This window comes from Bactrocera tryoni, chromosome 3 (genome assembly GCF_016617805.1).
Source record: "Bactrocera tryoni isolate S06 chromosome 3, CSIRO_BtryS06_freeze2, whole genome shotgun sequence".
Classification (NCBI taxonomy): Eukaryota; Metazoa; Arthropoda; class Insecta; order Diptera; family Tephritidae; genus Bactrocera; species Bactrocera tryoni.
In genome coordinates this window covers 74,447,822-74,472,137 of record NC_052501.1, presented here as the reverse complement: position 1 = coordinate 74,472,137, position 24,316 = coordinate 74,447,822, and the positions used below count along the sequence as shown (strand labels likewise).

Below are 24,316 nucleotides of genomic sequence, written 5' to 3'. Positions count from 1 at the left end.
GAATTTTATTTAAATATATATGTATGCAAGTGGATAAATTATATGTAACACATCTATATAGTTATATTGCGATCAAATGCTTACTTTGGCAGTTTGATTCGGTGAAGTTAATTATCTCTAAATATGTAATCAGAAATAGTATTAGCTGAACCAATTCCTTCTTGCTTTCGAATAGGCGAATATAAAAACTAGTAAGTTGAAGTTAAGGCTTGGACTGCGAATGTGCAGCAATTTTAATATATCCTAGAATGTACAAAACGCCACTTGATTCAAGACAACAGACTGAATGAAAACTATCCTGCTTGATTCAAGACAACAGACTGAACGAGTGTTACCTTGCAGCCACAGTGAACGAAACAGTGCACAATTTTCTATATACCACAAAGATGCTATGGAGAAGCTTTCTATATAGTACAATACATAACACAATTTGCATTATTGTAGTTGCCTTACTATTGCACTTAATGTGAGATACAAAAAACTGTTCTAAATCGTTTAATATCCGCTTGCATACACATAAGTTTTTGCTCTTGTGAAAATTATGGTATTCAAAAACTTTGCTGTTGTTGCTGCAGCTACTACATACTTGACTGGACGCAAAATACATTAAAAACATCGAAATTGAATTTATTTCAAAGCACATTAACTTTTATTGACATAAAAATGTTTACTGCAACTTAATGCCGATTTAAAATCAACCCAACAAAGTTCACAGTTAATGTTTAGCTTAAACGAAAATTACAATACTTTGCGTTTTTGAGAATATGTAAACAAATTAAATTATTTATTTAGTTTAGACATAAGCAGTTGCCTCAGTGAGTGAAATGTGTGTGCAACGCTTTATATATTACTTATTTCTTGCCCGCAATGGCTTGTACACGCTCTTCTACTTTGGCGACCTCCTTGTTCATGGTTTCCAGATTTTGTGCAAATGTTTCTTGCACCGAATGTAGCAGTTCTTTGTTGCTTACCAAGCTGGTTGCAATAGTAGTTTGTTTCTCCTCAATTTCAGCAATTATTTTAGCGAAATTCATAGCTGTTATATAATAAATATAAAAAGTAGAATTATAAACTATTGATTTCACTAAACACTACAACCGCATACTCACCATATTTGTGTAAAGATTCAAGCGCTTGCATACGTTCAATTATGTCTGGCAATATTTCAGCCACCGGCTCCGTACGTTTCGCAATCTCATACAGTTCGATAACTTTTTGATCACGCTTCGCATCATCAGCAGAACCACTCGATTTTTCGGCAATTGCATCCATTTTACCGGTGAGTGTAGTGAGACGCGTCTCGATCACATCCAACTTATCGGGCTGTAACAGTGCTGCTTTGGTGCTAAGCTGATGCACCGCCTCCAAAACGTTTGTTGTGTTCGTAACGGCGGTTAGACGACTGAGTTTCTCTGGTTGTGCGCCAATAGCTTGTTCCAGTTGATGCAAACGATGCTCTAGCTTAGCGATGCGTGCAGATGCAGCCAAATCTGTGCCTGGTGTTGGTATGGCGGTTAAGAGTCCCGATTTTTTGAATTCCTCCACTTGACCTGCATAAAATAATTGAAATTAAAAAGAATTAACGTTTTAAATTTGTTTTTGCTCTATTTGCATATGTTTAAAAACCTACCAATCAATTGCTTAACTTCCTTATCAGCGGCTGATGGTGCTTGCTCTTTGCCTAGCACTTGCTCCAAACGTAAAGAGTCCAATACTTTCTTTGCCGTAGCAATAACGGTTGCCACAGCATCGTATGAATCTTTTTCTTCCTGTGCAATTTTACGATCCACCTGCAGTGCTGCCACTTCATCCATCAACTCGTTCATTTCGCATTGTAGACGTCGGCATTTCTGCACCGGTGTCTCCTTTTCACCCAAACCGACTAGTTCGTACTCACCGGAGCGCGCATCGTAACCTTTACATAGACGCCGGCCAATACGATCAGAAAAGTCTACGCTGCCATCAAGCGAAGCGCCACGAAAACGATTGTAGGCATCGCGCGTTGAGATGTGCATACGCTCGATGGACTCATTATCCGCCTCCTCTTCATAATAATCTGATGTATCAGGTTCACCATTGTCGGGCGTCTCATAGACATCGGGTTGGTCATAAGCCTAAAAGGAGTGAAATTACATACAAAATCGTTTCAAGGTGCGGTATGCTTATGTGAGTCAGTTTTATTGAATTTCCATTTACGGCCACTTAATATGCGCATACTTACAATTCCCGGCAAGTTCTCGAACTTTGGATCCGCCATTATTATAGGCAGTGCTGTGTTTTTTGGCAAACAAACCCGTAATTTTTATATTTAGCAGCGTGTAAAACACTTTAAAAGCGCAGCGCAAAATTTTTCACTTTGCACAAAATACAAAAACTTAGGTGTCAAACAACAACAATGTTGTGTTCAGAGCATGGCTCTACCGTGGTTCAGAGAAATGTCAAAACACTGATGTCATCTGTTTCATAGTTGGCAGCAAAGTGGGGTACAATGTGGAATGGAACAAAATGGGGTGTTCGGAAGAATTGAAATTTTATTGTTTGCGTTTGACGTAGCATAAGATATTATGTTATGAGGTGTAAGTTGATTTGTTATGTTCACTAACATAACCTAATCTACAAAAGTTTTTTTTTTTTATTTGAATAAAAATTTTTACGAAATTTAATAAAGATTACCGTTCAAAGCAATGGTACAATCTGCCAAGACAATTTTCAGATTTTTTTGTCCGTTCCCACGACAGTCAGGTTTAAGTAACCGGAACGGACCCGTATTTTCATCCGGGCAATCAACTCAGCCTCAAAATTACTTCAGTAATATTTTCTGCCGATACAACAACAACAATAAATTTTTCAGATCATTTACATATAGCTCCCATACAAACTGCCCGATGAAAATGAAAGTTTATTGTACGAGCATTTTTTTTCAGACTACAAATTCTCACAAAATGTCAAAAAGATCAGACTAAAGGATCACAGTAGCATATTACTTCCATACTTACTCACCGATCCGAATAAATTTATTGTATGGAATCGTTGTTTTTTTTTGTGAAGGGTATTATAGCTTCGGTGAGTCTCCAGAAAGTATTTATCAAAGCGTACAATAAATGGTAAAGGCGTTCGAAAAAAATCCAAAAAAATGCATTGTTGTTGTTGTAACAGCATATTTCCCAAATAATTTTGGAGAACACAGTTATACTTGTACTCTATAGTCGATTGTCCTTTTCGGCTACGTGAACTCGACGTTCTTGGTTACCCACTATTGGTAACCCCTTTCAGGCAGATAATGCCAATTTGAGCGTCCAGCTTTAGGCGTCCACTGTCTCGTTTCTCAGTGACTGTCAAACCTCTGTCTGCCTTAGAGTCAAATAGGTTTTCGGAGCCAAAGGGCTGCGGTCCTAAATATCTTACCAAAGAGGCAACAGAGGAGAGGGGAATCTGATTGGGTTACCTCATAAGATATAAAAAAAAAAACTATTTTTAAAGCACGTCTCAGCTTACTAAGTCATCCGATGTATACGGTAAGAAGTAAACCAGACGAAAGACAATTGGGTATATGGGGGTTGAGGGGAATGCATTAACCGATTTCCCCAGTCTCTGGTGAAAAGTTTCTATGTTAAAAACTGTCTCGAATATATACATACATATATGATATTAAGGCATGGGAACTTGATAAATAGAGGTTAGCGGTTGAGTTCAAAAATACCTCTCATAAACTTGGAGTAGATCTCACAATATTTTAGAGATAAACAAAGCTTAGCCAAAGACATACTAACCGGGAATCCAAAAATACAGCGATTTTAAGTCCCCTAAATAAGCAATTTATTTCACTGCCTTGAAAGCTCGTCTGACAAGGTCATCTAATGAATGAATGCTTGCTGTAGACCCCGTTCACCAATCCCACGCTTTAACTCTTCCTTTCAATTACCTGTTTTCTTCCTTTGTTGTCCTAATAACTATATTTTGTACTCCCTTAAACAGCAGTCCATGAGGCTGCCTTTAAATGCTGCTGCCTCGGCTTGTTGCGCATTTGGGGCATCATTGTCCTCAGCGTTGCAATCATTGCTACCGCAAGGATAATAAGTATAACACAACACTGCATTTGCATGCTGTCGTAGCGATGATGATAATGTAAAAAAGCAACTACAACAACTATTTAACCGGTTACAGTAAGGAAATGGCGATAAAAGCATCAAAATGTTGCTGATGGCTACGCCTTTGCCTAACACAAAGCAACCCACTCTTTACTTGCCTCTCACACCGCGTCCGCCCTCACTGCATTACTGAATGCCAACAGCTCGCAGCGCCGCGTTTTTGTGGTTTAACACTTTCCTCTCCCTTTCTGTCTCAATCTCAAGCGCCATCTGCCGTTTCTGCTCACTCCCTCATCCCCTCGTCTTTTCGGATTATTACATTTTGTTTTTGGTTGCTATTCCTTGCGGCTGAAAGTAAGATCTACTTTGTAATTTTGTCATTTCATGCGTTTATGTGTACTCGCTGCGGGTGCAGGGGCGTGCGAATACTTGGAAAGCGTCGTCATTTGGTGAAATGCTTTTACGATTATGCAAAAAGCTTCTTGTGTCAGTTTGTTGCTTATCAGTTTCCAGCGACGCAAGGCGTTCGAGCATAAAATTTTGTATTTCAGAAATTTGTTGTTGCGCGTGCGGTAAATAGTTGTTGTTTCAAGGTGAAGTGCTAGTTGAAAATTCCTCAATGAGTTTGCGTAGTGAAAGTTTTTGAAATCTCGCATAAAATGAGTCACAAAATGCTCAGCTGTTTCAATGAGCAAGAGTTCAAGGATAATGACTTTAGCTAGACCTCTGATCGGTCTGTCAGAGCATATTATGAGACTAGAAGGTGGAAGTGTAAAAAAAGTGAGTGACATATTCTGTCTCACTCGTTTGGTGCGCTAAGATTGCAAGCGATTGAGGTCGGGTTCACAATAACGTAACATTCGTTACGCCTAAAGGTCCTTTGTAATGCCAGATGGAGACACAATTTAACACGAGCTGAAGTTTATGTCGTACAGGATATCAACTCTTTTTGCGAATACTTGCTATCTGTTTCTGATACTTTATCCAGTCATTTGAATTCCAAAGCTTGCGAAGACTTTGTTTCTAATTCTGATATTTCATTCAGCCCTTTGAACTCCAAAGCTTGCGAAGACCCGGTATCTATTTCTCATACTTTATGCAGTCATTTGAACTCCAAAGCTTGCGAAGACTCGGTATCTAATTCAGATACTTTATCCAGTCCCTTGGACTCCAAAAGCTGCAAAGACCTGGTATCTAATTCTGATACTTTATCCAGTCCCTTGGACTCCAAAAGTTGCAAAGACCTGGTATCTAATTCTGATACTTCATCCAGTTCCTTGAGCTCCAAATCTTGCGGAGACTTGGTATCTATTTGTGATACTTTATTCAGTCTCTTGAACTCCAAAGCTTGTGAAGACTTAGTATCTAATTCTGATACTTCATCCAGTACCTTGAACTCCAAAGATCGAGAAGACTTGGTATCTTATTCTGATACTTCATCCAGTTCCTTGAGCTTCAAATCTTGCGAAGACTTGGTATCTACATATTTCTGATACTCCATCCAGTCCTTCGAACTTCGAAGCACATACATTTCTAAGCCGAGTTCTAGATAAGGTTGCACAGAAGCAGAAAAGATGTTCTAGCGCCTCTCACATTCCTACTTTCCTGCACTTTCTACATTCATATGTCATCGTTAATAATGTCAAGACGGTTTGCTAGTGATGCCAGTACTTATTGACCTGTGACCTGTGTACATACATATATGCCAACCGTCCTGCAATCTTTTTGAGATCGTGTGCAAAAAGCATGAGTGTTTCCATTCCGATCCCTTGCACACGGTCTTCATGATCATACATGACCATCTCACTCTGATCGGTCTGTCAGCCCTTTCGGAAATTTAATTACGTATCGTGGTTCGATGTTTAGTTTTCAGTACCCATTTGTGGCTTGGAACCCGATACAATTGCAGCCGCTTTCCGGTTCCAGCGATTATATTTATCGTCCCCCTGCTTCTAAAAATATTTTCTAACGCAGTGCGATGTGAGATTAATTTCCCCTTAGCTATCGACGTATAAGTATATTGACGTTCTTCACGTCGTTTCCTCCATTATTAGTTATTGTTGCAGTTTTTCTGATCGCAAAAGTCTTCTGTTTGAAAGATACTGCAGTATTTCAACAGCTTGAGGGTCGTCTGAGATCTAGTGTCCACACAATGGATCGTGTTGCCCAATCCAATAGCCATTTTGGATCTGTCCGTGTAGATGTTGAAAAATCCGCCAATGGGACCAAAAGTTCTTAAGAAAAATTCACCTAACGCCGCCAATCTTGCGGCTGGTTCTTAATACCCCCGTTATGCAATCACTGCCCGGCTGCTGTATACATTCCAACGGTTTCCTGTATGAGATTTTGCTGGCAGCGGTTACTTCCAAATATGATGGTTAGTTGTTAACTCGACCCGTTTAAGCTTCGGTTGTTTCCATGTCGGAATCTTATACTTCTTAATAATCTTATACTTTCTTAAACCATATCTATCTTACCATCGTTTACTTCTGGGTTAGCCGATATCTCCCATTGCTATAAGACATTTAAAGCGGTTATTCATCACGCTTGCCCGTCACTAGCATAGCATTGGCGTCTGCATAGTTTTCAGTTTGGGTGCTGTTCCTTCAAATTTTCTGAGAAGTTCATTTGCTACAAGTGAGCACAGGAGAGGCGACAGTACACCCTCTGTGTAGGTTCTATTCGCTTAATCTGAGGTTAAACTGACTTAGTTCTGTATTAATCTTCATGCAGCTCAGTAGAGCTTTTATCCATGGCTTCTTCACGTTTTCCTAAGAAGTATTTTCGTTCACTCAAACTTGCAAAACCAGTCTTACTACCGAGTCAGTACAGGAAATGCGGAATTCAATAAAAACGCTGAATTGTTTGGAAGGCTTGACGGACGGATCAGGGTGTGATGGAATATCTCAAAGACATGCGGTTCGCCAAGATCGTCACATGTCAACCGGATGAGCATTAGTGCGAGGTTACATGCAGAAAATGCTGGGAAGTAAGCATAAGAAAAACGCTCGAACGTCCCCTATGCTTCTGTCTAGCATTATCTAAAACTCGTCTTCGATATTTAGATGCTACGCAGTTCAAGGCACTAGATGATGATGTTCTCTATGACGAATATTTTAGTCAAAATTAAACTGAACCTCCATCTAAGGACAAGTAGGTATGGCGCGACCCAACCTTTGACATATAAAAGATCTTTCCATGCTATGACTTGATTTTGATCGGTCAGTTGTATGGCAGCTATATCCGATAGTAGCGCGAGCAGCCTCTTGCTGAGAAAAGAACGACAAATTTCAGACAGATATCTCAAAAGCTGAGGGATTAGTTTGAGTGTATACATACGGACAAGCCTAAATCGACTTAGCTCATCTGATGATCATTGATATATATATACTTAGTTAGGGTCTTTCTTCTCGCATTATATCTTACCATTTCCTACAGGGTTTGTTTTAAAAATTCGTACGCAATGTTAGTCCTTAAAATACTCCGCCTTTTGCAAACAATGCAATTTGTTCACTCGACCCGCTGGCATACCTCTTGCAAGATTTCTCAAATCAATGACCAGGAAGCGCAAGAATGCACGAAAATCCTAAATAACAACTAATCCCAACAACCGTTATGCGTGTACGTACCATATATATATGTGTGTGTGCGCGCTTGTATGGTTTCGAGTTAATCCAATAGAGAACACCTTTCGAAGCATTCGAAGCCAAAGATGAAATTGAAGTCCCAGCAACAAACAAAGACACGTTGCGAGGAGCAAAGAGGAATGTAGAAAATATTGTTGTTGTACAACAACAAGCTATGTAGTATATGTATACTATATTCAGCAACATTTGTGTGTCACATAACTTGCGGCAAGTTCAGACATTGCAGCCGTAAGGCGATAAACACACGCACACGCTCCGCCACAATTTGGCTTAAGACTTTCTCGGCTTTTCTCGTTTAGTGATTTTTCGAAAATTTTCACTTGGTTTGGCAGCCAAGGTGAAGTGGCTGAAGTGGAAAAATTTGGAACCAAGAAAAGTGTTAAAGTGCTCATGTGAGAGCGTGTGTGGCGGGTAAGCGAGAGTGTGTGAGTTGAAGGACACAACCACGTTGCTTCACATGTGGCTTTTGTGTGGGCATGCCCAGGTATGTGTCTATATAGTTTTCGCTGGTAATATTGTATTTTACACTTGAGTTGCTAGAGAGGATTTCACAGGCGCGCACATGTGCTTATACATATTTACTTAGTCGACAACGGTACCTAAAATGAAAACTTATTAGCGGCTGAGCGACTAACAGACTTTTTACATACACACTAAATAGATATTTTAAAGTAAATATTTAACTGGACTGAATATTTTTGAGTTTAGTAAACTTTAGAAACGCCATTTTCATCGCGAAAACTTAATTGAAGATTGGTTTGAATTTGCCAGGAACTAGGTAGTAATCACTTGGTGCCAAAACGGTCGATAAGCTGGATTCATAAGAATCTCCCAACCAAGCTTACTGAACTTTTGGCAAGTCGCTATCAATTTGTGCGGCCTAGCATTACCTTTATGAAGCACAATGTCTCTTCTATTGGCTAAAGCTGTCCGCCTTTGGGTGTTTGCTTCCTACAGACAGTCCAAGGCAATCCATTAGTTGACAGTAGAGGTCCGAATTAAGAGTTTGTTAAGGGCGCAGTTCTTGGTAAATTATTGCTTGCTAATCCCAATTGTGATACTTTATCTACTTCCTTGAACTTCGAAGCTCCTATATTCAAAACGAATTCTATATAACGTCCTGCCTTATAAGCAGTCTTTTATGTATGTATATGTCCTTGGAACTTTTGCAAGTTTTGTTGTTACTAATGAGCATCCGACTCCCATGTGATGCTAGTAGGTTGTGACTTGTCATAAGACCAAAAACCCTCCTGCAGTTCTTTCGAGACCGTGCGAATAAAACCTTACGTGTTTTTCTTTAGAGCTCTTGCGCATAATCTTGGCGATCCGCATGTCTTTAAGGCATTCTATCTCACCCTGATAAGTCTTTGAGCCCTTTGCACACGATCTAGGCGATCCGCATGTCTTTAAGTCATTCTAACCGTCTGTTAGCCCTTTCGGAAACTTTCACTGCATATCGTTTTCATTGACATCCGTATTGTACTGCACTGGTTCGGTAACCAGACGGATGGCACTTTTGGCAACCTCATCAACTATAGCGTTTACCGGAATTCCTTTGTGGTCTGGAACCAAGCCTCCCAGCTTCTGAGGACATTCTCTAACATAATGCAATGTGAGATTATTGTCTTAATTACCGCCTGACTATCGACATATGTATGTATTGATCTGGTTCATGTTGCATCTTGCGTTGTTAACTATCTGAGACACTTTTCAGACGTCAGAGACCTCCGCCTGGTAGATACTGAAGTATTCCGGAAAGTTGAAGGGTCGTCGGAGATCCAGGTCCGTGCAAATAGATTTCGGCTCCCACTCTATTAGGTTAGGTTAGGTTAAACTGGTAGACCAATAAGCCACGCATAGACCAGTTTGGTTCTTTACGATACCAGTTGGAGTTCACTTGCAAAATCCAAGAGGAGTAGTCATCGTTTAGGATGCCTGCGCTTGACGCATGTTTCTGCAGTCTCTTCTATCGTGTTTCATTGGGAATTTTGTGATCTACCGTTTTGCTCATGACTTTTGCAATTTTTCACCCAGGTAACCTTCCATTGGGTTTTGACTTTCTTCACCATGCTTCTGTCGAGATCCCATTGCATTAGCTTGAACCTTCTATATAGATGTTGAAAGCCCCTAAGTTCTATCAAGGTATAAGCTTTTCTATTCTGTCCCAATATGATGGTAAGGGAGAGACCTTATGTCGTTTTTTTTATTTCCTCTTCTTAATTACCCAAAATACTTAGAATTCTCGCCATCCCCTGCTGCCACACCTTATACCCACCTCAAGGTTCTTTTCAATCTCGAAGGCTAGACCACAATTTCTGCAATTCTTTGGTTCAAAAATAAAGCGTAAATATATACTTCTCCTAACGATTTCAACCACTTTCTATTTCTTTCTTTTCTATGTTTTATTTCATCACAAAACTCTACCAAAAGTCATTACATTAGTGAATAAGCAGGAATCCGCATAATTCACGGAGCTACTAAGTACACTATTATTATTTATGAGCTTGTGGCATGCAAGAGTAATCTCCATCTTCATTTTATTTCAACTCAAACTGCAGGTGGCTTTTCGGTTTTGAAATCTCGTTCAAATTAGTAACAAAATTTTTCGAATTTCCATTTATCTTCGTAAGTTAGCAATTAAATTCTTGTAAGGATTCCGCAACCACTCACTTGCTGAGTGTTTCTAGCACCACAAAAACGAGTAAATAAAATTTTGAAGCCAGCAAACCCGCAGAGCGGCTGCAGACCGCTTAAGCTTCCCGCCTTTAGTGTCAGTGGAGAAAACTGGCAATGCTGTTGGTCTGCCATTTTGTATTTTCGCATTTGCAACAGAAATTTATTATCCCTGCAGGATATCAAATCTGACAGCGAACAGCTTTGAAGACACACTTAAATGTGTCCCTATTCACAACCAAGTACATATATATGTAAGTACTTGTGTGTATAGGAAAAAGTACAGAAGTAAATATATATATTTATGTTGCGAAGTTAGTCGCTGTTGAAGGTGTTAGGAGTGTTGGAGTCGTGTCGTGCTTGCAGTGTGTGAAAAGTTTGTCTGCAGCGTTTCTTTTTTGTGATAAAGAACGTATTTCTGAGATTATTTGCGCTATACGCTGCGGAAAATGCCGTTAGATCTTCAAAATTTGTATGAGAAAGCTTAAAGCTCTTTTCATAAGTACTTAAAATGAAATATGGACTTAATTTAAATATTTCCAGTGAACAGGCTTCAGAGAAGATTCAAAGAAACGGGGGTTCAAACTAATTGGGAGAAATATGTCGTGTTTCCGGTCCTAAGATTCTCGTTCGAAACATCCAAATCTTTACTTATGGTAATGTAACTAACGGTGTATTTCACGATATCGATTTGAGCAGTAATCCACATAAATTCGATTTTCAAGAGGCGTGCTTAATAAGGCTGTTGTTGGTTAAAAACCAATAGCAAATAGTGAGACCATTTTGGATCTGAATTTGAACATAGTTGAGAATATTGCGGATTGAGAAAAAAATCTTGAAAATCTGTGGTAGAGTATTATCCTGCCATAAAGCACTTCAAATTAACATTGTCACCAATTTTATGGAGTAGGTACTCTGATTTCGGGATCACAATCAGCGATTTTGGACTATATCTTCACTGACTTAAAGTCAGCCCCTGAGTTACCGATAAGAAATGTGTTTATTTAGATCTTAACTCTGAAATCCTCAAACACTTTGATTTCATTCAAAAATGTTTAGATTACCAGATTATCGAGCCTAGCCCTGGCTGTCGCTTTCCTGTTCACGTACATTAGAGTGAGGGATGTGAGGGAAGAACTGATTGTTGAAGGGACCTTTTTACGAATGGATCAAAGTTGCGGGGAGGGTTGGTATTCCTCGTACATAATCGGGAACTTGCAGTCGGTGCAGTTTTCGGTTTCCTGACCTTTGTAGTGTCTTTCAATCGCAGATGGCTGCTAGAAAGGCAGCAAATCTACTGCTCCGCAATGCAGGCGCTAAAGATTGGTGACTACCCGCACGGATAATAGGTCAGCGAGTTCACTAACTTGGCGCTCAAGTCTAGTGAAAGGTTGTCTAGACTCCTTATCTCTAGCATTGAGTTATTTTGTGATTCGACTGGCCCCATCGGTATTGCTGGTAACTGTAAAGCTGATGTTATTGTCAGGACAGGTACGTCGGTCTCAATAACTGCGGAATGGAACCGAGTAGGAGCTCCGTTGGCTACTTGGGTTCACTACTGGACTGTTGGGTCTCACAACAAATTAGAAAGCGTTGATCAACTACCGACAACTGCGCAGTCGGAAGGTCCCTTTGGAACAGGCTAAATAGTAAAGGGTCTAGGGAACTCTTCACTCTCAAGAAGAGCCACTTTTCAATTTATAGGAGTTCTAACTTCCGAAAGGTATAAATATCATGCGGCGGACTTATATACATAACTTAAAAAATATTAAGGCTTTTTCAGTGCATGTAATAACATTGAAACATATTTTACAAAAAAAAACACGGAAATCTGCACGGAGTTTTGGTTCCTTGGCATTTATTATTTGTTTATGGTCAAGTTGGAAGTTTTTGGTTTCCTGAAACACAAGGAGTAAGCAGTAATGGAAGAACGACAAAAAAGTTAAACGGAAATTGATAAAACTGAGTTCGAGTACAAAAAGGACTTTACACAAGGGTGGGGGAAAAAAGCTCACACCGTTACTCTCTATTTTATCCACTCGTATGACTGTCGATTGGACTTCGGAATGAAATGATGCAGTCAGGTTTCATCCATTGCCACATATCGAAGCAAAAACTCGGGTTTATTACGCTTAAACTTCTCGAAACACTGCTCCGAATCATCAATTCGTCATTGTTTTTGGTCAAAAGTGAGCTCGCACGACACCTACTTTGAACAGAACTTTCTCATACCCAACTATTTGTGAATGGTACGAGATACACTTTTAGTTGATATCTTTAGAGTGCTTGCTATATATCAAGCTACTTCATTTTACCTTCATCCAAAATTATTTTGCAGACTTTTTTGATGTTTTCGCGAATCAAATGGGTCTGATGTTGAACGAGGGTAATATCTCCTGTCATCAAACAAATAATTGTCGCACTCGTGACTTGGCTCCCACGTCACTGTTGACAGTCATAACTTCGTATTTGTACACAATTTAGCCTATCTTGGAACTAGCATTAAAAACAACAACAACGTCAGCATCGAAATCCAACACAGAATAACTCTTGCCAACAGGACTGAGTAAGAAATTGATAAATAAAATCCTCTCTCGACAAATAAATACCAAACTCTACAAGTCATTCGTCATCCCCGTCCTCCTATATGATGCAGAGACATGGACGATGACAACATCTACTGAGTCGGCGTTACGAGTTTTCGAGAGAAAGGTTCTGCGGTAGATTTATGGTCCTTAGCGCATTGGGATCGGCAAGTATGGCTCTCGATGGAACAATGAGCTGTACGAGATATACGACTCCATTGACATAGTTCAAATTATTAAGCGTATTATCTTATCCGAATGGATAAAAATGCTACAGCTCTGAAAGTATTCGACGCAGTAGCCGTCGCGGTAATCAGAAGAAGCGGAAGGCCTCAACTCCATTGGAAAGACCAGATGGAGAAGGACCTGGTTACACTTGGAATCTCAAGTGGCGCTAAACAGCGAAAAGGAAGAACGAGTGTCGCACTGTTGGAAATTCCGCTATAACCGCGTAAGCGGAATCTATGCCAATAAAGAAGAAAAAGGAATACTAATTTTTTTTTTTGGAATTTGGCGAATTTGACTTTTCGCCGATTAGATCTCCGAAATAACAACCCTTTCAGCTTTCAGGTCATTTCTGGTACCGTACCGCGAATTACTCTTTAACATGATATACGAACGTCATCCATCAATGGTTAATAAATCTCAGTTACCTTCAATACACTGACATTTTGTGAATACGACATTGCCTGCTAATGCGAAAAACGTGCCGCGAAGTCCATTGCAATTTAGTTAATATATTTTATTTGAAATTTTCAAAAAGCTCAAATCGCCCAGTTTCAGCAGAGCATATTTATTATTACACAACACGCGCCATTAATAAGAAAATTCCTAATTATTACCGTACGCGTGAGAGCTTGACACATACATATACACTTACTAAACTTTAATGTTCGCGCAAACAGTACAAAATAAACAACAACACACATGTGAGCACTGCCATTTATGATGCATGACGTTTTTATTTTACAGCCTCAATTTTATATTTTGGCTGCCGCAACGAACCACCGGCATCACCACGGTCATTTAGCTGGTGATCAAGGGCTGTCGGTATGTAAGCCTGTGTGAGTATGGTCAGTGCTTAGTGTAATAGTGTGAGTGACTGCATTAAAAGGGACTTATGCGCATAAATCACATGAAGCGGGACTGTCGGACTGTGGCAAGTGCAGCCTCGCATACAATGGCAGGGCTTAGGTCCTATGCGGCCGTAGGTGACCTCCATAAAATTATTTAGCACATAAATTTTAGAAGAGAATTTGTTTTCCGTTGGCAGATTCATGCGCTACTGCCATGTTTATATATTTATCTCATTTATGTACATATATAACTAGGTAGCTGGAATATTTCATCGTCATTTCATGGCTTTTCCGTTGATGTGCAATTTTTCATTTTTATTTTTCCTCCCATCTTAATGCTTTGCTTTTCTGCCAACAACTTTAAGTGTCCATAAAATTGAGGAAACTGTTAATAATGACTGAAATTTGAAGTCGTAAAATGGCGTATATGCACACACATACACGTGCAAAAAAATCTAATAAAAATTTGATAGCCACTGGTGGCAACACTGCCGCGCAAAACGTTCACGCTTCACTGTGCTCTTAGTTGTAGTAGCAGCTACCTAATGACAGCAGCAGACTTCCCGCAGAATTTATGTAATCGCATAAATTCGCAGAGCAGGAAGACTCGCTCACGCTTAATGAAGTTAGGACCTGTCGATGGACGTTTCGTGAGCGAAATATGCGTTGCGTGTGGTTATAAAAATTTCATATTGTAAGTTGAATTCATTTTAATGGGCGCAAAAGCGATAAAAAAACTGTGGAACAACCGAGAAAAGCTTGTAAGATAGTAGAAAATTCTTTTATTTTTTTGAAATTGAATTTTGAAAAAAAAAAAAAATTGCTCGAGGTGCAACCGAACATTTTATAGTCTTGCTTCCACAGCCGTATTAACTTTTCGGGAATAACACGTTCAGACATAGCGGCATAGATGCAGTTCCTTTTCATGCTGTCGAAGGCGACTTTAAAATCGACAAAATGGTGGTGTGTGTCGATCCTCTTTTCAGGGGTCTTTTCCAAGACTTGGCGCATGTTGATTATCTGGTCAATTGTGATTTTCCAGGTCTGTAGACCCGCTGATAAGGTCAAACCAGTTTGTTGACAATGGACTTCAGTCTTTCACCCAATACGCTCGATAAGACATTATATGCGATATTAAGGAGGCTTATCACACGTTATTTGGCGGCGATTGTGGAACCTCCTTTTTTGTCTGATGTATGCACCTTGTTAGTTCTATTTGAGTAGCTCGGCCGGTAATCCATCGCCCGTGACGCTTTTTTGTTCTCCAGGCAGGTAATTGCTATTCGACTTTGGCACCTACAAGATTATGCTCCGCTATTCAAACCTTATGTTAGTCGTCGCATTTTTTCGTAGAATTTGTGATTCTTATGCCTTACGGCCAGCTTCTCAAGCTCTTCATATTCACGCATTCCAGCCGTTCTTTCGGCCTTTACAAAAACCAATGATTTCGATTGCAGCTATATGTTAGAAGCTTGAAATGCCGTCCCACAGTTCCCTTATACCGAGTTGTTGACGAGTGCTCTCAGAGAGCAGAAGTGCAAGTCGAGTAGAAAATTTTGGTTGTCTGTTGTGATTGCAGCTTCTCGACGTCGAACCTTCCTTGTGTCTGTTGGCGTGCGTTTTTTGCTGCACAGAGGCGGGTGCGAATCTTGACTGCAACAAGATAGTGGTCCGAGTCGATGTTAGGTCCTCGGAGCGTAGGCACGTCAAAGGCACGGTATACGTGTCGTCCATCTATCACAACATAATCGATCTGGTTTCGAACTTTTCGATGGAGGCAGCCAGGTAGCTTGATAGACTTTCTTGTGCTGGAATCTAGTACTACAGACAACCATATTTCGGGCCCCTGCGAAGTCGATCAGCCTCAACCCATTTGGGGAGGCCATGCACAATTTTTAAATCGTGGGAGCGAGCTCCAGCCAATCATAAAAGGCATCTTTGGTATATCGTCCTTCTCTTCCACATTCCCAACTTAGAGGTTGGACATACATATAAATCATCTCTTTATCAGCTTTTTGGTACCCTATAATCCAGATTTTGTGCATATAAATCTTATTACAAAGTTGCTCGATGCAATGAGGCCAGGCACTTCGCCTCTTTGAAGGTTTTACAGATATGTACTTTGCACTCTTCTTCTCAGTTAGCTCATTTGATCATTAGAAAAAAAAATGTCTAAATAAAAAGGACATTTTTATAGTTAATTTGTACCTCAGTTACCCCAACAACTCGGCATGCCGTCTAATATTATGGGCTCTAACCACCACACAAAAGAAGACTCCTACTTCGAGTGCAGAGCATACTACATAGCCGTCATGTGAAAATTCTCAGCGGCACTCAAGGCAATACTAGAAATATTTTAAGTACAAACAATTAAATTAAAACGGCACAAAGGAACAGTTGTTTAGAATTCACTGGCGGTATGTGTGCCTTAACGACGATCTCTTGTTTTCCACCAACATTTTTGTTGCTTTGGCTAGTAATTGTTGTACTCAAAGCGCATGCTGCGCTTACACTACCTATCACTGGCGGCACAATCCACATTCCAACTAGGTACGTGAGCTACAGGCGATCGCGCTGCGGCCTTTAAGTTGCGTTGGCGTTGCGACAGGCACAACAAATGGATGTGATTGGCTACATTGGCAGGTACATTGAGAAGGGTGAATACTAGGTAATTTGAATTTGCCTACACCGTGGAGCAGGCTACTCGAAGTGCGTGTGAGGCGAGCGCGTCCGACTTTGTCGCCACAATCCAGGCTGTGGATCCTCAGCGCTTGCCACAAACGGCACGCAATTAACCTGGCACGGGCAGAAGTGCGTGCGTCTAAGTCGCGATATCTATATACATATATAGGTATGGCATTAAGTGCGCGCTTTGTGCTTTTTACCACTCTCAGCTCAAGCCGTTGCTCCTACGTTTTTTTGCAGGTCCTGCGCGCAGTTTGCCCCCTGGAACGCGTTTGTTTCGCATAAATAACGCAAATGCGCGCCAAGATTGCATGTAATCGCATATGTTGCGTGCGTGCTGGCGCGTTCGCCCTGTATCTAATGGATAACAACATGAGCATGTGTGCATGCCAAGTAACAGCGAGCGGCGCATCCCGCCAGCCAATCTGCCAATGCGCCGTCGTTCCGCTGCCAAGTTCGAGCATCAGCGAATATTTGCAGCGTAAAACGATTTATGCGATTTGTTTCTGCATTGCATTGCGTTGAACAGCAGTTGTTGACTATTAGTTGTTGTTGTAATTGTTGCTATGTTGTTGTCTGCTACATGTTCGCTGTTTGTTTAGTTTGTTTGCTGCTGTGAGTGCAGCCTAGTTGCTTGTTTGTCTGTCGGCCAGTTGCGTCTGTTCGCTGATTGTATACAGAATTTTAACAATTCTCCGCATTGTCGCGCTTGCCAGGCACACAGCACGCTTCAATGCCAATTTGAGTATAGTTACTATGTACATACAGTTGCCTCCCGCTAGGAAAATGCGTCAGTGCTGCAACTTGGCGGTGTTGCGGTAACTTGTTCCGAAAGCTCAATGAAAGCTCGCACTGTGAAAGCTCAGTGGAAACTCGACTTGAGAATAAATCATCTCTGGCAGTCAAGATAATAGGTTCATCTAGAACTACTAACTTATACTTCCGATATGAAAAATGCTCTGGATAAAACTAGATTTTGTGCTCAAACTACTTTCTGGAATACAGACAGAGGTCTTTCTCTTCCTCTGCTTTCCTCAGCGGGTACTGCGTCGAATATTTTGAGCTGGAGCGTTTTCATCCATTCGGACGACAGGTCCTAGCCGGCTTAGCCGCTCTCATTTAATTCGCTAAACTATGTCAATGTCATCGTATATCTCGTGCAGCTCTTCGGTCCATCGACTGCGGTATTCGTTGTTGCCAATGCATAAAGGACCAAAAATCTTCCGCAGAACCTTTCTCTCGAAAACTCGTAACGCCGACTAATCAGCTGTCGTCGACCATACAGAAGGATGACGATGAGGTGTGACTTGTAGAATTTGGTCTTGATTCGTCAAGAGAGGACCCAACTTCTCAATTGCCTACTCAGTCCGAAACTTCGTTGGTATCGAATGGCTCGGAGAGGTCCTTTCCGATCCTGACGGAGCTTTTGGTATTTCTCAACGTCAGTTTACACATCCGTCTTAGTTTTGGGGATACCAAATTCAGACAAAGCGGCATAACTGCAGTTCCTTCTTCCTCGTGCTGCCAAAAGCAGCTTCGAAATCGACGAAGAGGTGGTTTATGTTGATTCTCTTTTCACGGGTCTTTTCCAAGATTTGGCGTATGGTGAATATCTGGTCAGTTGTTGATTATCCAGGCCTAAAGCTTAATTGATAAGGTCCAAAAAGTTTGTGGGCTTTAATCTTTCACACAATACGCTCGAAAGAACCTTATGGGCACAGATTTTTCGGTCTCCCTTTTTGTGGATTGGTGAGAGCACACTTAAATTCCAATAGTTGGTCATACTCTCGTCCGACCATATTCTATAAAGTAGCTGATGCATGCTCCTTATCAGTTCATCGCCGCGATATTTGAATAGTTTGGAGCTCAACTAAAAATATCAGACTTTACATCAGAATATACAGAAATTTTCAAATGATATCGCCTTTCATTTCCTACTGGGCACGTATGTATGCTCGGTATGCATTGAGGGCTTCGACGAAATAACAATGTGCTTGTAAATTACTGCGTTAATGAAGCTGCAGCTGAGAGCGTGTTCTAGAGGCATTACCATCAAGCACGTTTCCAGCCAATTTACAAGCGCTTACAAGGTAAATGCTTCTATACATCATTACAAAATGCAAAGGACTTTAAATGTGTCGAAGTAGAGCCTCACAAAGGTAGTGAAGACATTAGTAATGATAAGTGTCGGCAAAGAGATAATTAACAAAAATTAAGTTAGTTGCTGGTTCCAATTAAAGCGGTATTCCATGAGTTTATGTTAATGATAGGTGTTACTTTAAAAAATGGTTGAAGCTAGTGGATTCACCAAATCTTAATTAAAGATATTTTAGTTTCGTCAAGAAATGAGAACAGTAAAAAAGCGAAATGAAGAAGGTAGCAAGTCCAGTTATTTTCTATCTGTGAACTGAAATTGATGCAATATTGAACACAGCAAACTCTATGCTAAAAGAGGTTGATCCATTTCGAGGTTCCCTACTTGTTTTTAAAGAAAAAACGCAGAAGCTTCAAATTTTGTGGAGAATGTTTATTATCATTCGGGAAAACATTCTTTGGCATTTGTTTCTTGAAGATTATCTTTTTCAAATTTTGGCCGCGCCTCGTCTCATATGGTCCGTCCGTTGAGTCCAATTTTCGATAACTTCTTCAAGCATTTCGACTGATAATTGGCGAATGACACACCTGATGTTTTGTTCCAAGACCTAAAACGAAGCGGAATTGTCTGCATAGACTTTAGGCTTTACATAATGCCACAGGAAAAAGTTCAACGATGTGATATCACACGATTTTGGTGGCCAACCGGATGGCCGAAAAAGTGAAATTGTCTGCTCACCGAAGTTGCGTCGGTCATATTGTTGAAAGCAAATGTCGTCGAGATCCCGAGCTTCAATTTCAGGCATCAAATAGTCGGTTCATTGACGATTACGTTCTCACGTGCATAAATATTTGAAGAAATATGGACCGATGATTTCACCGGCTCACAAATCACACCAAACCGTTCCTTTTTTCTGGATGAAATGGCAGCTCTTGAATCTCTTCAGTTTGTTCTTTGTCTCAAATGCGGCAATTTCGCTTGTTTACATACCCATAAGCCAGACCCCTTTGTACATATGTATGTACTAGTACCTAAGTGAATAGCCCTACTTTAATATTTGGCGAACACGAATGAAGTATGTATGTGTATAGGTTAGGTTGAAGAAACGGGAGCTGAGAAGCACAAAATGGAAACAGCAAAAAGTTTAAACAATTTGTAGTGAATTTCCGTGTGTGTGTTTATTTTATCAAGCCTATGGCGGTACACGAGAGTACCGCTACATACAGACAAATCAAAGTGAAATAAAGTGCATTAACGCGCTGAAACTTTACACAAGTACACCCCCCGCGGTCGTCGAGTTGCCAGCGGGTTGCGCTCGTATTTGTGCCCCACTTTCGGAACAACCGCTACATACTCTTCGAAAATGCGTGCACACATGAGGCGCTTTGTTGTTGGTTGATTCCATTTTATTTTTTCCGATTTTTTTAGTGTGTGCTCATATCCCCATTTAGCTGAGTATGCCCGCAGCAGTTCACAGCGCTGACAGCACAATGTCAACGTTCCGATTCTATTTTCTTTGTTTGCTGCCTACAAAGCCTCTGAGGGTTTTTCACGTGACTTTTTGTTGTTTGCCTCTTTTCTTTTCGTTGAATTTGTTACAATTGAGCTTGTTTTTATATAATCTGGATTCTGTTCTGTGTATTGTCTTCGGCTTTTGACATAACAGTAACAAAACATTAAGCTTTGTATTAAAGCTTTTACCGATTTTCTTGGGAACTTTATGAAAGTTTATGCTCTTTGGCCCTCTTCGAAGCCCGCAAGTGATGGGTAACAGCTTTTTTAAAATGAAAAACTGTTGTTTGTTCTCATTAATATTGTAAAACTGTTGACTTTAGTAAATCACAATCGACCTAATAGACCTGGCTATGTATGAATTGGATGGAATTGATTGCTCATATAACTTAGAGAGTCCTTTCTCCGTAACGGAGTGGATCGCTATTAGGCACTTTACTGGACTTATGATGGTTAGAGGCATAACACTGCACAAAACCTGGTTTCGATATCTTATCAGAAAAACATTAAAGAAGATTTTTTTGTTATTGTTGTTGGTGCGGTGAAGAAGTCCCTGCTTAGGTGCTAAAGTTCCGACTGGTTTTCATTGAAGTCGTCTAACGATAATCCCAGAAAACATGCTGATTCGACGGGCTCGAACGGAGTAGTGTGTTAAGTGTGGAGAGTTCGCTGTGCATGCAAATTGATGGTTAGAGACATGCGGTGACTCATTGCCCGGTAGGCTTACACATACTTATTTGGAATGTCGGGTTGGATTTTGGATAAATAAGAGTTTAACATGCTACAGTAACCAGAATGAAGTTGCGCAAGGGTCACTCTAAATTCAGGAGCAACCCTAGCTCTTCGTCTGGGTTATGGCTTGACTCTTAGTACGCCGTCCAATGGTAGAGAACTGCCGAAAGTGTTGACGTATCCACTGTGAATGGCTGTGAATGGGAAAGGCTGGTCGGAATACTACTTGATGTCATCGGTTTCTTTGTCCTTTCACTAGGAACTTTCCGCTTTTGATTTCAGGAATTTATTGCAGCTCTATACTTTGGCAGTAATCGTGGTCGTATGAGGAGTGAAGGAGCACATGCTGTATAGTGTAACACTTAAAATCGTAGTGTTGTTGACAGTTGAAATTTTAATGCCGTCGATTGTGATATTAAGATCCAGTTTGGACTCTTTCGTCCAGTTAGTGAATATGGATTCAGTGGGATTCAGTGTCAAACTCCTTTCAGAGGAAATCAATGTACAATCCGACCAGGGGTGCTGGGTTTGTTTACAACAAAATTACGATACTCAACCTGTCTCCGTTATAAACATACTCCATTTTGAGAAGAAAAACCAAACATGCTTTCCATTGTCTACTTGCAACAAACACAAAAGCCAGAAAACGTAGCTGAAAGAAATACAGAAAACGATTTAAATTAAACTTATACAGAGATTTATCTCATAAACCTTTACAAGTCCTTCCCTCGCCACACACAGAATTTGTGAAAAGGTTAAAAATAAATAAATGGTTTGACATCAGAGCCGACAAATTTTCAACTGAGCGGCAAATGATGGTGAAACCACTTAAAATGATGAGTCAAATTGATGCAAGCAACAAAAGCAAACTGGGAAAATGGTTAAGGGCCACAATGAGCTGCATGTGTGTGGTAGTGGTAGCTGTGTATGCGTGTGTATGTCACAGCGGGTGAAGTGACCCTTTAAAGTAGCGGCGAGTGCCTTTAAATTATGCAAATGATGAAAAGGGTATACTGCGAAAGCTAACAACGGCGTAATGAAATATTTACTTAGACACATTTGTAAGCAGAGAAGCATACTTTAGGGCGTACACCGGCGAATTTAAATTAAATTGCGCAACTAATTTGCTAAACTATTCATTACCTTACTTATTTGATCAGAGGAAATTTAAGCTGGTGTTTGTTCTCTTTGGACATATTTGCATAATTTTAAAGAACTTCAGGTTAATAAAATCGATATTTTATAATTTAGAATGTTTTCGCCTTTACTCATAAATACTAAAAGCATGCTCATTCTCCTAATGATACTTACAAGTTCTTTGCGTACCAATTTATATCGTCTTATCTCCTCTCACGTCGAAATGACCCGATTCCTAGACTCTCAATTAGATGATGCCATTTACCATCCTTAAAACTGTACTACTGTCAAGGGTTTGTCTAATCCAAAGAGACATTATGACCGAGTTGAAATTCAATTCAATGGCCATGCCTCTTCGGACCCGAAGAAGCGCGCGCGCTTTTTTAGCTGGCAATTCACACTGCACTCTTCGGTAGACAAAGCCAAAGGATGTGTTACCCGACGTCTGCACAAAAAGCCAAAAGACTGGGCATCACTTATTTTTACCGATGAGGAGGTTTAGAGTGCCATCAACAAGGCAAAATCGCCCAAATCCATTGGTCTTGATGGCATTAACATGCTGATGCTAAAAGATCTACGCTCGACGGTAGCAAGCTACGTTACCAAGGTCCTCACTCTGTCGCTGACCACACTTCAAATACCCGATGTGTGGAAAATCAGAAGAGTGTTCCCACGACTGAAACCTGGGAAACCCGCAAACAAATGGGAGTCCTATCGTCTAATAACTCTTCTCTCCCCAGTAATGAAGACACTAAGGCCTGAGCGGTCGTCAATCATCAAAACTGAGAAGAATTAAACAAGGGGTTCTGTAGGGTGCACGGAACTGAACACTCTCACCCTCTCTAAATCCAAGCGACCATATTCACAAACTGGACGAAGGAGTATAGACTTGACCATAAAATTTCAGTCAATGGGGTTAAGATTCCGACTGCCAATAGACCCTAAAAATATGAAGTGTGACTTTCGACAGTCTGTGCCCCTTCACTCCTTATACGACCACGATAATCAGTACAGAGCCGCAACAAAATCCAAGTGGCTGGTAGCACATTGAGAAAGGACAAAGCCACGTTGTTGGTAACTTACAAGGCAATCGGCCAGCCGGTCCTTACCTACGTCGCACAAATATGGTCGCCTGGATGCAGTGAAACGCAGACGAAGAAGCACCAAACTTTTGAGAACATGGCACTCCGAACTACGACAGGATGCCTCTTGAAGTCTCCTATCGAACACCTGCATAGTGAGGCCCATATGCTTCCAATTAAGGAGCATAATGAACTCCTGGGAAGCTTTCGCAGAAAGGCTTTTTGGAATGACTCCATATATCCTCAGCTATTCTAAAGCATTCCTACTTTTCCGTAGCCTAGTTGCAGGGTGTTTCCCCATAGGGTTGTGCGCTGGGTTTGGGACCCGCCACGTAAAAAGCCTCCAAACTGAAAAACTACCAACAGCCTCGGCCACGTAGCGAAAAGAAGAAACGACTGGCGCGCTGTTGTCAACTCGGCTATAATCGCGTAAGCGGTGTCTACGCCAATTAAAAAAGAATAAGAAAGTTGCAGGGTGTTGCGTGCTCTAGATAGTTCAACGGCTTCACGGTTACCTGGAATACCACTATATCTTGGAATCCATTGCAGTTTTATCGTGAAATAGGGTGGTAGATCCACCATTAGATCAAGGCTCTCTTTGACTACTTTTTGATGAAATCCTAAACAAACTTTACTGATTTCAAAGCCGTTCGGTTATCTGTATACATATGTATATAGACATATTTCTTGTTGTGAGCACACTCTTTGTCAGAAATAGAAGAAGATGTATTACGGTTTTTGATAATTAATGGAGGTCTATCATTTTAGTTTGAATAATTTTCACCACAGCTTGAGACTCCTCATCTCTCGCATTATGTTATTTTATGATTATCGTGGGCTGGTTTGGTTGCCTGGCCACATCGGTATTGCAGGAACCTGTTAATCTAATATCTACTTCAGTCTAACTAACTGCGGAATGGGAACAGGTTAGCGTCTTGTCCTTCACTATTGCACTATTGAATATTCGACCAGCTCAGCAAGAGTCGGTCAACTACCAGCAGCTA

At 40.6% G+C, this 24,316-nt stretch overlaps 1 protein-coding gene across 1 annotated transcript; it reads right to left on the bottom strand.

Moving 5' to 3' along the window:
• Positions 1 to 626: 626 nt before the first annotated feature.
• On the bottom strand, positions 627 to 2,421 carry LOC120772384 (dynactin subunit 2). The gene is made up of 4 exons (XM_040100974.1): positions 2,222 to 2,421; positions 1,631 to 2,114; positions 1,110 to 1,550; positions 627 to 1,036 (listed from the first exon to the last, which is right to left on the bottom strand). Exons 1-4 carry the CDS (start codon positions 2,255 to 2,257, stop codon positions 852 to 854), a joined length of 1,146 nt encoding a protein of 381 aa, XP_039956908.1. The 5' UTR covers positions 2,258 to 2,421; the 3' UTR covers positions 627 to 851.
• Between the last annotated feature and the right edge of the window lie 21,895 nt (positions 2,422 to 24,316).